Source organism: Prunus dulcis, chromosome 7 (genome assembly GCF_902201215.1).
Source record: "Prunus dulcis chromosome 7, ALMONDv2, whole genome shotgun sequence".
NCBI lineage: Eukaryota > Viridiplantae > Streptophyta > Magnoliopsida > Rosales > Rosaceae > Prunus > Prunus dulcis.
The window spans coordinates 20,694,918-20,712,353 of record NC_047656.1 but is presented as its reverse complement, the minus strand read 5'-3'; the positions used below and the strand labels follow the sequence as shown (position 1 = coordinate 20,712,353).

The window sequence follows — 17,436 nt, the reverse complement described above, 5'->3', positions numbered from 1 at the left end:
TTACCCTCTTAACTTTGGTAAAAAAGTTTCCATCCCATCAATATTTCAGCACGTCACTCACTAAAAAATCATGTTTAAGGCAAAAGGGGGAGCAAAGGCAAAAGCAATAATAATCAAAGCAGTAAAATTGCTTTTTTTCTTTTCTATTTAGATGGGGTGGGTGGGTGGGTGAAATAATTAGGTTGTTTAGCTAGCTGCCAATGCCAGAATTAAATGGATCGCCGATTAGCTTATGCATCATAAAATGCACAGCTCTGTGGATTTGAAATGCAATGAAATTATGAAAGGGGTCATCCTTGCAGCGCTCTCTTTCTTTTTTTAAAGATATTTATTTAAAGATTATTTTTATAAAAAAAATATTTGAATTCGATATCATTTGATCATTCAATTAAATTATTGAAATTTTATAATTTCTTTAAGTACTGTGTTCATTAATTTGTATGACACAATTAGATGTCTAAATAGTTCCGATTTGTTTAATTTTTTTGCAAGGATGATCTATGAATGAAGACCTAAAAAATAGATGGTTTGGATCATTAAAAAAAAAATTCGTAGAGTACCTTAAATAATGTCCCTCATATAAAATTATTTGAAGAATCCATTGTAAAATGATGTCACGAGAAAATGTATGAAATGAAGCTTCCTCACGTCAGCTGTTGCTGTTGGCATCCCCTTTTTGCCTTTTTATTTATCCAAATTAGAGCAAAAAGCAATAAAAGGAAAATAAACAAACTGTGCCATAATTTACTAGGCAGGCACAAATCAATAAAGCATCAAGTTAACATCTCCAATACAAAAGTAAAAGAAAAGCTTGTGTCCCTTTGTCTGCATTAGATTGGATGTGTGGAGGAGAAGGAGGAGGAGCTTGGCCATATTAGATTAAATGAAACTATTGCCTCGTTCTACATTTTAAACGACTCTAATGCACTATTGCCATTGCCAACACCACAAATCACCATATACTTCCAAAGTCCACCTCTCTCATCCCTCTCTAAAATTAGGAAGCAAGCAAGGTTCTCCATTTGCATGTGAGGGATGACTTTTAGTTGCCTCGGTCACAGTGTTCATAGAGATCCTCCGATACAAAAGCTATAAGCAGGCTTAAGAGAAGGAATCAATACCCCCAAAAAAGGAGCAAAATAGATCATCGTTAATCATTCAACCCCTAAACCATTATTTATCTCTCACTTTTTGTTCACTATACTTTATGAAACTCACACTCGCACATCATCAATCCACAAAATTTTTTATGAAAAAAAAACACACACACAGAGAAAAAGAAGAAGAAACCCAGTGGGTCGGTGACCCAGTGCCTTACAAGATACGACTATTAACAACACAATCTAGCTAGTAGAAGACCGGTACTCTTTCATGCTCTCTCGCTTGCTTTCCTTTCCAAAGGCAGAGAGAGAGAGAGAGATCCCAATGTTTCACGCCCCACCAACTGCCATTTCTTCTGCTTAAAGCTTTCTTCTTATCCAGTCATGACCGGTGCCATCTACATGTCCTATTCTACTATTCATTGCTAAAGAGAGATTACCAAGATATATATAAAAGGGCAATGGATGTGGGTAGAAGGAGAGATGGGGTAAGGAGTGGTGTGGTTGCAGGGTCTGTGTGGGAGAGCAGAATGAAGATTGATGAAGTCAAAGGTGGGATTAAGGTCTTCAATGGCGATCAGGAGAATTCTGAAGATCAGAGTAATACTAGCAATGGGGTTGCTGGAAGTCGTACAAGGTCGAAGAGAGGTCAAGCTGGTGGTGCACTGACTGCTGCTGGCAAGAGAAAGACTTGGAAATCTGACACCTCTGAAGGTTTTGAGAAGAACCCAATTCAGACATCCAAAGCAAAAACAGAGTCTTTGAAGAATTCTGACCAACAGTGCAAGGAACTGAGTGTGTCTGTTGATGGGATCAAGAAGAGCCCAACTCAGCTGAGAAGGCTTAGATCTGAGGCAAGCAGGGAGATTGGTGCTGCTGCTTCTGATAAAAATGAGAGAAGCCCAGTTGGGATTAGGAAACCAAGGAATGAATTACTGAAAAGTGCTAGTGATTTGGGTGAAGCTAGTGTGGGAATTGAGAAAAATTCAGCTCAGTTAAGGAAGGTAAAATCAGAGTGTAATAAGGGACTTGATGCTTCTGGTAATGCAATTCAATTGGGAAAAGCGAAATCTGAGTCCAATAAGGCCTTGGATGAATCTGATAAGGAAATTGATACGCCTGTTGAGGTAATTGAGAAAAGCCCAGTTGAGATTGAAAACAGTGGATCTGATGAGAATTGCAAGGAGTTCGGTGTGTGCCAAGAAATGGTCATTTCAAGCGGCGAGAGCAATGTGGATGTGCTCAAATCTGATCCAAAAGCATCGGTGCATGATGGTGATGATCAAGAGGGTGATGAAGAAGATGATGGAGATGAATTGGAGGAAGAGGTGGATGAGGAAATTGATGTTGAGGTTGAAAAGAAAAGCGTTGATATTAAGGAAGTCAATGCAACAGAAGAGAAATTGACCACCAAGGTTGTGAATGAAGAGAAGGTAGTGAAAGTGAATGAGGTCAAGAAGCTTCTTCACCTTGACCGCAAAGAAGTGAAAAAGCTTTATCAAGTTCATCAAAATCAGAAGCCAGAACCCATCTCCTTAAACTTGACAAAACCACTTCCTGAAATAAAACGTGCAACAGTTCATTCAAACATCCCCAAACAAACTTCGTGTAAGTTCTTCTTTTCTTTCAAATTCTGATGTAGCATTGTTTTTATTTTTTTTTGGAATTTGAGTTTCTTGGGATTGTTCCTTTGTGTTAAGTCTTGACTGTTTCTGTTTTTACCAATGAATTAGTTGCAGCTTCAAATGAGTACCATAACCATACCAGCTTCCAAGAAACACATAGCAGATTGCAAAGTTTAGGTGATTTTTCATATTCCTGACATGTTGAATTGCAATTTCTACTGCAAATGGTTTCAATTATAGCATTCCCTTTTTTAACTTGTTGTTATTTTTCTCAGTGGATTTAATTATGTGGAAAGATATATCAAGATCGGTTTTTGTATTTGGAATGGGAACATTTGTGATACTATCATCCTCCTACACCAAGGATCTTAATATCAGGTCAGGAAAGTTCTCAATAAAAGAGATCAACCAACACCTTGAATTCTGCATTTCCTTGGAAGCATAGCATTAATCTAAATCTGTTTTATCTTTTTCTCCTGCAGCTTTATTTCTGTCATATCCTATCTGGGGCTTCTTTATCTAGCTGTCATCTTCCTCTTTAAGTCCATTATCTGCAGGTAAAGCTTTTTTAATTTTTATCAACATATTAGTGCTATAGTATGTTACCGAATTCCTCTCTTATCAACATGCTTTTTTAAAATTTATTTTGGAAATTGAATGGCAGGGGAGCTGTTGAAGTAGATAATGCAAACTATGTGGTGGGCGAAGAAGAAGCAATGTGGTTGCTAAAACTGGTTCTCCCTTACTTGAATGAGCTCCTTCTAAAGATGAAAGCTTTATTTTCTGGGGATCCTGCTACCACAATTAAGGTAACTTTCTTTCTTGTCCTTCTTTTATGTTTATTTCTTTTTAGCAATGTTGCAGTGAGAGGAAGGAAAGATAATAGCCTAAATTGTAATAACGTTTGCAGTTGGCAGTGCTGCTCTTTGTTCTGGCCAGGTGTGGCAGCTCCATAACCATTTGGACGATGTCCAAAGTGGGTAAGTTCACTCGCATTCATAATCAGAGTCTTTTGCTTATTCTTTTTTCTTGTTATTCTTCTTTTTAAAAGAAAAAGAATGGATTATTATTATTATTAATAGCATGTAAAACCAATTTGATTAGTGGAAAACTGAGAGAGAAGAGTAAAGTAAAGGGGTGAAACAATATCTGTCTGCTGCTTTTATTTATTTAATTTTAATTTTATTATAAATTGGCAAGCAGCCAAAGCAGCAGACAGAGAGAGAGAGAGAGAGAGACACAACTGTCAAATTCTCTGCAACTCGAAGTCTGAGTGAGGAGATGTTGTTTTAACTTTTTCACTGACGCTCGCTTGGTTGTGCTCACTGCTCATTGACAGGCTTTTTCGGAGTCTTCACCCTGCCAAAAGTCTGCTCTTTGTACTCAGCCCAGTTAACTGTTTACGGTAAATCATTCCTCCAATAACCACACTTTTTTTAATGCATGGGATGGGATCATTATGTCATTCAATTCTTCCACAATTTTGACGCCGGCAAAGCGATTTCCTTTCATTTTTACTCTCCTCCACCCACATTGCTTACACATAATTTCTGTCGGTCCAATAAATTTCAAGCAGGCATTTTCACAACCAAAGCTCACCTAACCTTATTTACTTACCACTAGGCTCTACCTCTACCTCTACCTCTACCTCATCATGTAATGTAACGGCTCTATGATGGGATAGAGACTTTAGTAGCATGCTATTCCTGTTACGAGTAAGTTTTTCTATTATGAGAGAGCGATGGCCCCACATTTTATATAAGCAATTCACTGAGCCCATTTACCGTTAGGCCTCCTTTTCTCCTCCGGTGATTATACTGCTTAATATTGGTTGGGGCCCACAACAAAATAATAGTTGTTGGGTCCACTTTACTATGGCTAGGCTCTTGTAATTTTCAGCTCCCTCAATGGCTTTTCGTTTTGGGTTCATTGAAAATTTTATTGGAGTTGGGGGTGTTGGAGAGGCCTCAATCCTTATGGGCCCACATGTGTTGGGGTTTGTGTTCTAGCCCAATGGGGTAATTTAGGACATTTCAATTCTTCATATCGTGACACGTGGATAACAACAATGAGAGATGACCTAACGTACACCGGAATTTATTTATGTGAAGCTAAATTTTGGATTCGACGGTTTCGGGATGCTTGGGAATCATGCACTCACAAGAAGGCCTTGACCGTTGCCATCTTTCTACTGGTTTGGAACCTGTCTTCCGTCGTGGCTCGAATATGGGCTGGTAACCAAACAAACCCAAACTATTTTTTGCTACTAATTTCAAACAATACAATATGTATATTGGTGGGGGTGTTTTGTTCTTATAATATTCAAAGTCATTTGGGGGTTGTTTTGCAGCGTTTATATTGGTGGTGGCCTTCCGATACTATCAGCAGAAATTGGTGACGGAAGAGTGGGTGGAAGAAGAAGAAGAAGAAGAAGAAGATGATGATGGTGATGCAGGGGGTGAAGGAAAGTGGGAAGAAGCACTAGGAGCAGAAAGACTAAGACAAAGGCATGTGCAATCTCAAGTGGATAATAATATTACCAAACCAAAGAAAGGATTCTAGATAAATCCCCTATCATGTGCTTATGTTAATCTTCTTCCAACTTTTTAAAATTTTACAGTATTTCTTTTGTTTTGTTTTTTTTTTTTAAATCTTCTTTCCCTCCTTTTACTGTAAATAACTAAATATGTTTAATTAGGGACATTTATTGGTCCTACCAACAAGTCTAGGAGGACATTGTGAGTTTGTGACCAATAATTATTTCAGTGTACTTTGTAGCTTTACAAATATAAAGGGAAATAATTACAACCAAAAAAAATTATATGTTGTTTTGTCTTGTGGATGTAAACAAATTGCAACTTATATATTACACTAGCACTACTTGTTAAGCACAGCACAGGACACAAAATAACGTTTCCAAATGCTGTTTATGATTGAGTTCAAGTTAAGTTTGGATTTGCAATAATGAGTTAGGCCCCAAATAATATGTCGCTTGCATCTAAGTTTGATCTGCCTCTATGATTTTAAATATTTTAATTACCATATGTATAAAATTATAGGAGAAAATCCAAACTTAGATCAAGTTAAATGTGGTTTTGGACGAATACTATATTTTATGATATTTTAAATGTTTTATCATTCTCTTCTTTTTGCTATATATATATTAGAGTGTTGTAAAACGAACTGGAATATGTGCGAATATTGAGCTGCACGTAAAGTAGATGAGACACAGCATTTAACGAGGTTCGGCTATGCTTACGTCCTCGGAGAGCAGCATCAGTAACTTTCACCAAATGCTGTTTATGATTGAGTTCAAGTTAAGTTTGGATTTGCAATAATGAGTTAGGCCCCAAATAATATGTCGCTTGCATCTAAGTTTGATCTGCCTCTATGATTTTAAATATTTTAAATTACCATATGTATAAAATTATAGGAGAAAATCCAAACTTAGATCAAGTTAAATGTGGTTTTGGACGAATACTATATTTTTTGATATTTTAAATATTTTATCATTCTCTTCTTTTTGCTATATATATATTAGAGTGTTGTAAAACAAACTGGAATATGTGCGAATATTGAGCTGCACGTAAAGTAGATAAGACACAGCATTTAACGAGGTTCGGCTATGCTTACGTCCTCGGAGAGCAGCAGCAGTAACTTTCACTATATAAAATAATATGGCTACAACTCTAGTGTTTACAATATGTATGCTCATTGAATTTTCTCTCTAGGAGAATTTCTCTTTGTTCTCTTTCTCTTCACACACTCACCCTCTTTCTTTCTTCTCTTCATCTTCTCTCATTTCATCTTACATTACAAGCAAATATAATGCCTATTTATAGGCAAAGCAAATGACTTGGTTTAGTAGGTGTGTGATTTGGTTTGGTAAGTATGTGGTTTGATTTGATGGGTGTGTGGTTTAATTTTGTGTTGAACTTAAATGTTAGAGCATGTGGACTTCAACCATTCTTCTTTACAACATAGAGAAATGAATATATGTGTTTTATGTTTGAAATAGATGAACTCTTACCGACCCGAATAAAAGCTTCCGTCTTTGAAAGAGGTGAAATAAAAGAAACAAACAACAAACAACCAAAAGCAAACGCAGCGCGGGAAGCACATCAGTGGATGGATCGGGTTATCAAAGCCGCGAGGAGCTCTGGTTCTCTCAATCTTTCAAATCGTAATCTCAGGACACATCAGACTGATCACCAGTTAAAGAAAGAAATTTTGTCATCTTCATCACCATTCTCACTCCAACACCTGACATCCGTCCTCCAAATAATTTCTCCACCCCGAACCCAATGTGCCCCTTATTAGTATCCGACTATCTGAGATTCTTGAAATTCTCCCCCCCTTCCTCAATTTCGATCTCTTTCCAGTTTCTTCCAACCTCTCTTTATAACCATGGAAAATCATAACGCCAAATTGGGCTCTGGCGGTGGACTCAAACCCAACATCAGCGAACATTTGAATCAATGCGAAGAACAAGAACAAGAAGTAACTACTGAGTCCTCGCAATCGGTGGACAGCTTATGTAATTTGGACTTCAGAATTTCATCTCGCGCTACTAGCTTTTTTAAATCTCAATTTATCGTTTTAATAGAGAAAAAAGATTAAATAAAATAAATAAAAGCAACTGTGCTATTTGGCAGGCGCGCGGTAAGAGTACTAAGTACAAGGGTCAGATTAAATACCAATAATACCATTGCTCATCTCTTCATATTACACCCTCTGTCTGTCTTTGTCAAACCCGCTTTTCCATCCCCCCACTCTCTCTCTCTCCTTTTTTCTCTCTTCTCCAATGTTCAAAATTTTGACGAGGCTTTCTTTTATCACTCTGCAACCCTAACCCCGCCAACGCATCCATTCCAATACTGTCGGAACCCATCCGCACCCGAAAGCTTTTCTTCTTGGTCAACTCTCAAATCTCCTGTAAATTCTTGGTCGCGGTATGTTCACTACTTCTTTTTCTTCATGTGTCTTTAAATTTTCTCTGTCATATGAATTTCTGGTAAATATTTTAGCTTTCTTATTATCACTTGTTAGATCAATATCTTTTGTTGCTGCCCATTTGATTACTGATTATTCGGTTATTTATAATGTGGTTACTACTTGCCGTGATTCTTGTTGAGTATTTGCTCTCTCTCTCTCTCTCTCTCTCTCTCTCTGTATATGAGAGATTAGAATTGCAAGTTATGCTTTGTAATGATTTGTACAATGTGAGTATGTAGTTGATTATCAGTGAAGTGAGTAGATCCCTTTGCTTTCGCTAGATTGTCTTCTGATAGAAAGGTTTGGAGTTTGCAGAAGATCTTCACTGATCAAAATACAAAATGGGGAGAAACATATTTATGAAATTGGTTTTTCCTTACTCTAGACTTTCAGTGACTACATTTCTCTCTACCTAGGCTTAGCTGTTGGGGGACAACTGCGGTAATACCCTCCTCTATAAGTTTTCTTTTTTCTTGAAGAAATTATTGAGGAACAGTAGTAAATGTGCTATTTATATACTCTTCTCGAGTAATATTGCTAGAACAGGCAATTTATTGATCAATGATGACGTGTTTGAGAACACTATTAAATATTTGACAAACCTTCATAATTTCCAATCCTCAGATTTTTTCACCGTCATCAATCTTTGATTATCATGATACTAACATTGTAATCATGATATGAAGAATTTAGATTCTTCTTGGTGAATTCATCGGCGTTGCCTCACTGAGGCACGTTAACTACAGAGAGGCCTGAGGCATATTTACTACAGAGCGTTAGAATTGAGGATTAGAATGATAGTTAACTAGGCTGACATATTGTTAACGGGCTCTGAATCTCCATAAGAACAATTACTCTCACTTCCAAAGTTGTTGCAATTGATGAGGTTTGTGTATACCACAATAAATTTTTATGTAGCATGGCCTTCTTGCCCTCTAGCTATGCCCTTTCCAATCTTGCTGCAGTAGAAGGTGCAGTTATTAAGCTATTTTGCACATTATCATTCTATGAACAAGTACATACTGAAACACTTCATTTCCAAATAAAAAAAGCATATTGCTTGAAACTCTGGAACATGCCAGTAGCCTAGTCTTAGTGAAAGTTGTTGAGACCATGTTTTCCTAAATAGGCGGGACTGGATTGCCAATGCATATTATATTTTGCCTTTAAATAACTGAGAAATCACTGTCTGTACTTAACCTATACAATTTTGAAGGATGCAAATTAGCTATAACGTTCTGAGCTTAGCTTAAATTGCTTCACTGGTTAAGTCACCAGTATTACTGCATGTGAGTTTTCATCATTTTCTTTGTAAAGTTGTCTCTATGTGCATGTTCTGTTGCATGCATTATTTCCCCTCATCAGATCCATCTGGAGATTAACATATGTGAAGGGTTTTATTTAGATGAGTCTTGCCGAATCTCCGGTACATTCGTCTAGCAGTGATGACTTTACTGGGTTTCTTGAGAGAGCACTGGGTTCTGGTTCTTCGCATTCCTCACCAGATGAAGAAGCTGATTATGAGAGCGATGATGGAAGTGAGAGGAGGTGTTTAAATTTTCTTTCTTTAATGATTAATGTAGTATGAGTTTTCTGTAAAACTGCAGGTTAAAGTTTATTTAGCGTTCGAAAATTTTACTTGGATGCAACTTATGAATTACCTTGCAGTACAAAAAGGCGCAAGGTAGAGAATCTTGGAAGCATAGACGAAACTCAAGGGTCCACTTCACAAATATTTGTAGAAGAAAACTCAGGTAACTTTTTCAACTCAGTTGGATAGCTTTTTGATTTGTTCTATGTTCTGTACCCTTTCAACTCCTTGCACTGCAAGAAGGGTTTCTAATAATGGGTGAAATGCTGTGAACTGTCTTAAACAACAAATCCCTGCAAACACAAACAAACATGAGAACAAGTTTCAAATGGAAAAAGCTTTGCAGAAATGCTGTTATTTATTTAATTTTAATGTAGAAACAAGTGGAGTCTTTAGAAGAAGTATGGATTGAATAAGAATGTTGCAATTATTATGTGCTGAAGGATTCTCAGAGGATAGATGTGAGCATCCTGTTTTTGCCTTTAGGTGCATAATATTGTATTCATCATGTTATTACGTGCAGAAGCATCCCCAAAGAAGGATATCTGCACTCATCCCGGTTCAGTAAGGGATTTGTGTATAGTTTGTGGCCAGAGGGTGGATGAGAAGTCTGGTGTTCCACTTGGGTACATACACAAGGTACTCTTTTAGATGGCAAATTGGTAGATAGAAGAATTTTGGATGTTTTTGCTTAAATGTTGGTAGTATACATGCATTATTAAGTTCCTGTCAGTTCTTTCTTTTAATTTTTGAATTACCTATCCCTGATATAAAAGATAAACTTACCGTTAGCAAAGAAGCATAAATTTTCCATGTATTCATTTTCAGTTATATGTAGAATGACTACTCAATCTGTTGCTATCTTCTTTTACTTTGATATAAATTGGAATTTATATGTTTCTGCAGGACTTCTGGCTTAATAATGATGAAATTGACCGGGTACGCAGCACAGACATTAAGAAATCATTACACCTTAAGAAACTTTACTTGGTACTTGATCTAGATCACACGCTGCTAAATTCCACCCATCTGAATCATATGACGGCAGAAGAAGAATATTTACACTGCCAAACGGATTCTCTGCAAGGTATCCAATGTTTTCCCTTCATGTGTTTTTGCTTTTGTAACACAATTAATGTATACACCTTTCTCTGTGGGGGTGTTTCTTGTCCCTGTTGGACTTTGCAAACTATAGAAAGGTTCTCTAGTTTTATTTTCCGTAGCACACTTCTGACATAAAACAAGGTTGATGAGGTTTATTTTATTTGATTCATTTACCGTAGTCTCGTGTGCACATGGATGTGCATACTCTTTATGTTTTTCCCCAACTTAATTGTCGCTCCACTGTGCTACATGTAGATGTTTCAGACGGTAGCCTCTTCAGAGTGGACGTTATGCATATGATGACCAAGTTGAGGCCCTTTGTTAGGACATTTTTAAAGGAGGCCAGCGAAATGTTCGAGATGTACATATACACAATGGGCGAACGAGCCTATGCACTGGAAATGGCTAAACTGCTTGATCCCAGGAAAGAGTACTTCGGTGATAGAGTGATATCACGTGATGATGGCACCCAAAAACATCAAAAGGGTCTAGATGTTGTGCTCGGGCATGAAAGTGCTGCTTTGATCCTTGATGATACAGAAAATGTAAGTACCTGACGTCCTTGACTCCTTTATGTCTGGATACACTGGCTATGAATTTAATGGTCTTTGAATGTGGTGTTTATCTTTTGAAGGGTTATCAATGTTGCTCTCCGTTATTGTAGGCATGGACAAAGCACAAGGACAATTTAATATTGATGGAAAGATATCATTTCTTTAGATCAAGTTGTCACCAATTTGGGTTCCATTGCAAGTCTCTTTCAGAGTTGAAGAGTGATGAAAGTGAGCCTGAAGGAGCTCTTGCAACTGTTCTTGAAGTTCTTAAGCGAATCCACAATATGTTCTTTTATGTAAGTACCGCTGCTGCCTGTCTCTATAATGATAAAAAAAATTCATTTTGTTATGAGCTGATCAATTGTTGGCGGACCATTTGGTAGGAATCGAAGGACAATCTTATTGACAGAGATGTGAGGCAGGTGAAGAATTTTATTCAGGAACCACTAAAACTTGACACTCTTTTCTTGTCTGCTTATTTGGAATATATCATTGTTGGAGTGATTTGTTTCTGGTGCTTTCACCGCAATCCAACTTTGATGCAGGAGGTCTGCAAGGATTATTAATATGGATTCATCTGAATGTTATTTGTAGGTGTTGAAAACTCTTCGGAAGGAAATCTTAAAGGGGTGTAAAATTGTTTTCAGCCGTGTTTTTCCTTCAAAATTCCAGGCCGAGAATCATCAGCTGTGGAAGATGGCAGAGCAGTTGGGAGCCACTTGTTCAACAGAATTGGACCTGTCGGTGACACACGTGGTTTCAACAGACGCTGGAACAGAGAAGTCTCGTTGGGCAGTGAAAGAGAAGAAGTTTTTGGTCCATCCACAGTGGATTGAAGCTTCAAATTATATGTGGTTAAAGCAAGCTGAAGACAAGTTCCCTGTCAAGCAAACGAAAACCTAATGATCCCCTTTCCGTGCTAACAGTGTCTTTTGTTGTGCATAGTCAGTCTGGAATATTTTACTCCTCTCGTTCAGTGTAGACCAGTTGCTCCATTGATCTCGCTTAATCAAGCTCTCTCAAGTGAAGAGTACATGGAGCCAGCGACCACTTGATAGGGCATCATGGTCCCAGAAGTTCATTCAAGTTGTTTAATTTTCGTTGTTGAATTGTTATTACACTACATAGAAAAGATGTTCGCTGACTAGGTGAGGCAATTTGATAGTGGATCTTTCTTCTCTATCATACGAAATTTTGACGTGCTCGAAATTAGGGTTCCAAAAGTGTCAAATTTGCTTAATAACACCGCAAGATAGAGCCCAGTGGGCTTCTGAATGCCTTGCAGGCCTAACAACGATTAGGATGCTACATGGCATGGCATGTTCCGGGTTTTTTTAATTCTTTATTGACCTAGTGGCTTAAAGCCTTTATTTAGCTAGCACGACCGAGAAAGCGACAGACTAACCGAAAGGAATAATATAATGGAAGATGGGACTTATATTTGTTTGTTTGTTTTAAACTTGTATATGAAAAGAATGCTCCCTAATCACAGTTAGTATGTTAGTACGGCGCTAATTACTTGTTTTGATCAATTTCACAATTTTTAGTATGATCTTATTAGGTCCCTACACAAAGACCGTTCATGTCAAGATTTTCAAAGATGGAAAAACATTTAGATACGTAATTGTGAGCCGTGACCAAATAAACAGATGAGCAAAATATTGTAGAGAAACAATAAAAGCAACTGGCATGGAGCATGACATTTTTGGGGTTGGAACTTGGAATGTATAGTTTGTGAATTAATTAGGTCAACAACATAATGCAGAAGAAGGGGACTGATGAATCAAAAAGGGAGAGAGAGAGAGAGATAGGGCCCCATACTATTAATATTATTGAAGAAACCTCATATCAGATGAGTTGCGTGAGAGATTTCTTCAATTTGTTGTCGGAATGGCAAATACCTTTCGATCGATAATGCCAGTGAAGGGAAAAAAGGGGATTCTTAAAGTTGGCGCATGCAATGTTTTAAAATGAAGAAGCTAACATCAAAGTCTCACAATTGTTAATGATAAGCTGGATATAATAATGGATGAAATCATGTTCATAAGTCGAATGAAAATGATGTAAAACCACCATCACCATTTAAGGAAGAAGGATAACCCTTATCCCTGTATCATTCTTAAACCCTGCCTGTCTCTGTGTGGTTTGCAGCAGCTCAGCTGGCCCCTCTTCATTTACATATGAACGGAACCAAAATTTCAATATTGAGTGATGAGTTTTCAGCCTTTTTGAGTCTTGCTTTGCTTGCTGCAGAGTCCTGTGCCACTGTGCCACTGTGCCAGCAAAGCAAGAATCAACATTCACGTTTGAATTTTCAAGTAAGAAGACGTCAGACATGGCATGCTGTAGCAGTCATCATCAAACATTTGAGACGTGGCAAATATAATTCAGAAGCGACAATATGAAGTTTAGGCTAGGCCCCTCCTAAATCCTAATTAATTAGTACTAATTAGTCAATGACCCTCCCTGATGGTAATAATTGTGAGGTGAGGTGAGGTGGTGCCTTTCTATGGAATTGATTGGATTGATGATGGGGTGGCTGCCATATGTAATTTCAAGATTTGAAGTTTGATGAGGTGGTAAGTGGGGGCTTTTATCATCATATCATATTATTATTATTATTATTATTATTATTATTATTATTATTAACTATTATTAATAATGGTTGAGGGAATTGGAATTGGAATTGGGTGGCCAAATTTGATAGCTTATCTGGTCTCCACCACTTGGATGTTAGAACAGGAAGGATATATTGATTGATTGAAGATAAGGTAATGTTAGGCAGCAGGCAGTAGGCAGCATATCATGACAAACTTTCTCCATTCCACTTGTGCCTGTCCTGTTCTAGTCTCTTCCACCACGGACTACACGAATTATTAGTCTTCCCAAATAATAATATGATGCATACGGAATTCTCATGACCAAGTGATTTTAATTTCACTTTCAACAAAATGCAATAAATATTATATATATATGTATATACGTGGTGGTGGTGGTGGATATATGGTTTTGTAATTGTAGGCTTGTGGCTTTCAGTTTCAGCTTTTACTAATGTCAGTGTCACGCCCTCATCAAACAGTAACAGCAACAGAAGAAACAGAAGAAACAGAAGAAACATAAATTTCTCAATTTCCAGTTGGACCACTTCCCTTATGAATACATCTTTCCATTCCACCTGATGAGTGATGAGTGCTTGTTGAATCTTTTCACCTCCCAGTCTATAAAAATGAATATATTTCGTAAGCAGCAGGAATTGGGTTTATACTCAGAATCTGAAGGAATTGCATTCATATGCCAAAGGAACAAAACAAATAGTGACGCGGTGGAGATCAATTACTTTCTTAAACCTCTCTGCTGCTTTGTAAATGATATCAAATACTCTTGTATTCCAAACAAAACACAAGCTAGCCTCGGGCATGAAAGGGTCTAGATGTATCTTTTCACATGGTGGCATATGAGCTCTCATGTTCATGTGACCCGTGAGCTTGTAAATTGTAATATATATCTATCTGATTCTGATGGATGGACGGATGCAGCTTTGCATTTAAAAATCCCCAGTGGAAAACAAAACAAAATCATTATTCAACTTAGACTTCATCTCCTTGACATAAACTTCCCTTAATAATAATCAGGAGAGAATCTGTGTTGAACACCGCGTACGTCATCACTGTTTTGATACAAAATAAGTAGAAATATATAAATATATATATATATATATATATATCTGTACAGTACGTAGGAGAATGAATTTGATAGTTTATAGCTTTGGTGCATGCATTTGCATCTAACTTATAAGCGACAGTTAAACCGTTGGCCGGCCGATAAATTTATTTTATAACAAATAATTGTTGTAATTTGGTTTACTATATCAAATCGTCAGTACATATTGAGATCGATAGATAATCATCAGGGTGGGGGTGAGAAAAGAAAAGAATCCCAACGTTGAGATGAGATGAGAGTCGAGTGAGCTGCATTAATAATAATATTCCTGCTAGCTTTGGGATTTCAAATAGAAATACTTTAAATCCCACACTTTTTTTTTTTTTTTCACCTCAATACTTAAATTATTAAAATTTATTATTGTATGAAAAGACAAAAAAATGTCATTCAACTTAATACTTAAACCTAATACATCTATACACACATCTACAAACTCTATTGTTATATTACTCTTCTATTTCAATTTAAGAAACCTACTACACTCTCATCTTCTCTTCACAAACCCTAAATAGTGGCTTGTGGGTCATCAATTGAGTTTGACAATAATGTTTTTATCTCTTTAAGTAATGTGAGATTGAGGTGAATTTAGAATGATAATGGACAAGATAGTGAGGTGTGGGGTGTGAGGTTGATGAGTTTTTGACTTTTTTTTTTTTTTTTGCTACGTGTGTATTTAGGAGTAGTTTGAGAAGATAATAGAAATTTCGAAATCTTGAATTAGAAATTGAGATGAACTTAAAAAAAAGGTGAATAAAGAAAAGTACGAGATTTAAATAGAAAAACTATAGTTAGATTAGCGAGCAATAATTTTAAAACTTTTGTCGTGTTGTTCATTTGTTATACGTCACGTCTTGTGACTTGTGTGTCGGTCCAACCAACATATAGCAATCACAGAAGAAAGAAAAAGAAGCCAAAATATATAACTACTTGTATGATTGCAATAATGTTTCATCAGATGACATAATTATTCAATCTAATCTTAGGCAACATCTCCCTCCCTCCTCACCCAAACCAACATGCCTTTTCTTTTCCTTCAGCGGCGATCTCTCAATATTTACATGCAAATTATTATAAATTGCAATTTGCAACGCATTAATAATACCAAATTGTTAACAGTTTTCTTCCAAGCCTTGGCCAACGCGGGCAAGCAAAAAACAAGCTTGTTGTGCATGTGGGGCCAGCCTTACATTTTGAAAGCAACAAGTAATTAACTAATGAAACTGGACCATCTGCAGTAGCAGCAATGCCAGAAACAAATATTGAATAAAACAAACAACCTGTTTCTTAGTTAGGCACATGCATCACACCCCAAATCAACACTTTAATACTACATAAAAAATGTAAATGTGGGATTAGTCTACGCCTAATCAATAATTATATTCACTAAGCCCAATTGTTCGTAGATAGTGATCTGCGTTGCCATTCAACGACGGCAGACTCGACTGGAAGGTTCATGCTAATTGCACTGACCCAAGACATTGAATATTATCGGATGCGCGCACGTCTCTGCAACCAAACCTAGTCTGACTCTCTCTCTCTCTCTCTCTCAATTTTGCAATGAGTTTTCCGTGAAGTAAATGGGCATCGTGCTTGTATTGTATGTATAAATTAATTGCACTTATATATTCAAAGTTTGAGGGGGATATAGACGATCCACGCGTATCACCAACTTACCTAATTAAAAGGCTAAAAGAAAATCTGAAAGAAGCAAAAAAATTAAGGACAGCGACCAAGAAAGAGGCGACACATCATTATTCATCTCAATTATATAAATATATATATATATATATATATATGTCAAGATCAATGTAAAGGGAACCGCAGGGCCTTCAACCAGCGTTACAAAATAATATTTCATATTCAAAATCCGATAAATGAACAGAGTCTTCAAAATGGTTAGTTAGCGTGACTCGTGAGGATAAAACTGACAGCAGTCTGCATGCAGATGCAGATGCAGATGAGATGAGACATAATTAATCAAGATTTAAGGATGCATTTGTCGACCATCCATGCACCCATGTGATGTGAAAATATCACTCAAAATCTGTTTCAATATATATATATATATATATATATATATGCTTATGCACTGCATATGCAGCCATATGGGCCATATGGTCTATAGCTATTTTGAGTAAAGGACAGAAAAACAAGCACACAACACAAGCATATATGTTCATGTGTTGTTGCGGGACACTCCCACTCAACAACACAGCCGAGAACGTGACCTGAACGGTGAACCAGAAAAACTCCCCCACCACCTTCTTTTTTATTTTCTCATTTATTTTTGTCATTTTTTAATATTCCTGTTTACTCCTTGCTTACTTAAGTATATATTCAATACCGTGCGTAAAGGATTTGTGTATATTATTAACATTAAACATGACAGAATTAGAGTTCATTTAAAAGTGATTTTGAATAGACTAATAATCATTTATATGAAGAATCAATTTTTCATAAAACTACTTTACAGAAAAGCACGTGAATATACTTCTCTCTAGAAGAGATTATGGTCTATTCCTTGAATGAAGCACATGATTAGTGCTTGACAAATTGTCATTACTTAAATCGAGTGACACTACTTTTCAATTAAAAAAAAGAAACTGTTGGTGCCTGCTCAGAATCCAATTAAAAATAAAAAATAAAAACTGTGGGTGGGAAATTATTCTTGGCCGTCATAACGAAGATGCAAGGGCCTGGTCAGCGGTTTCTCTGAGTGACAGACCAAAAGGATGCAGGTGCAGTGC

At 36.8% G+C, this 17,436-nt stretch overlaps 2 protein-coding genes across 3 annotated transcripts; both read left to right on the top strand.

Annotated features, from left to right (window-relative positions):
- Positions 1-981: 981 nt before the first annotated feature.
- On the top strand, positions 982-5,548 carry LOC117635147 (reticulon-like protein B21). The gene is made up of 9 exons (XM_034369490.1): positions 982-2,708; positions 2,834-2,902; positions 3,001-3,103; positions 3,208-3,282; positions 3,390-3,534; positions 3,636-3,705; positions 4,065-4,130; positions 4,837-4,959; positions 5,076-5,548. Exons 1-9 carry the CDS (start codon positions 1,562-1,564, stop codon positions 5,285-5,287), a joined length of 2,010 nt encoding a protein of 669 aa, XP_034225381.1. The 5' UTR covers positions 982-1,561; the 3' UTR covers positions 5,288-5,548.
- Positions 5,549-7,402: 1,854 nt separating this feature from the next.
- On the top strand, positions 7,403-12,178 carry LOC117635839 (RNA polymerase II C-terminal domain phosphatase-like 4). 2 transcript variants are annotated; one of them, XM_034370209.1, is made up of 9 exons: positions 7,403-7,677; positions 9,126-9,268; positions 9,389-9,474; positions 9,835-9,950; positions 10,218-10,398; positions 10,671-10,960; positions 11,080-11,265; positions 11,353-11,391; positions 11,564-12,178. In XM_034370209.1, exons 2-9 carry the CDS (start codon positions 9,126-9,128, stop codon positions 11,870-11,872), a joined length of 1,350 nt encoding a protein of 449 aa, XP_034226100.1. In that variant the 5' UTR covers positions 7,403-7,677; the 3' UTR covers positions 11,873-12,178. The 2 variants fall into 2 exon arrangements, with proteins under 2 accessions (XP_034226100.1, XP_034226101.1); XM_034370210.1 differs by having other exon boundaries at positions 7,467-7,677; positions 9,114-9,268.
- Positions 12,179-17,436: the final 5,258 nt, after the last annotated feature.

What these genes read in the sequence shown, in the direction of transcription:
- LOC117635839 (XM_034370209.1), top strand. Translation starts at nt 9,126, where the DNA reads ATGAGTCTTGCCGAATCTCCGGTACATTCGTCTAGCAGTGATGACTTT. An exon ending in TCCACAATATGTTCTTTTAT is followed by an intron (nt 11,266 to 11,352) that starts GTAAGTACCGCT and finishes ACCATTTGGTAG; the next exon opens with GAATCGAAGGACAATCTTAT. An exon ending in TTGACAGAGATGTGAGGCAG is followed by an intron (nt 11,392 to 11,563) that starts GTGAAGAATTTT and finishes TGTTATTTGTAG; the next exon opens with GTGTTGAAAACTCTTCGGAA.
- LOC117635147 (XM_034369490.1), top strand. Translation starts at nt 1,562, where the DNA reads ATGGATGTGGGTAGAAGGAGAGATGGGGTAAGGAGTGGTGTGGTTGCA. An exon ending in TTGGACGATGTCCAAAGTGG is followed by an intron (nt 3,706 to 4,064) that starts GTAAGTTCACTC and finishes GCTCATTGACAG; the next exon opens with GCTTTTTCGGAGTCTTCACC. An exon ending in AGCCCAGTTAACTGTTTACG is followed by an intron (nt 4,131 to 4,836) that starts GTAAATCATTCC and finishes ATTTATGTGAAG; the next exon opens with CTAAATTTTGGATTCGACGG.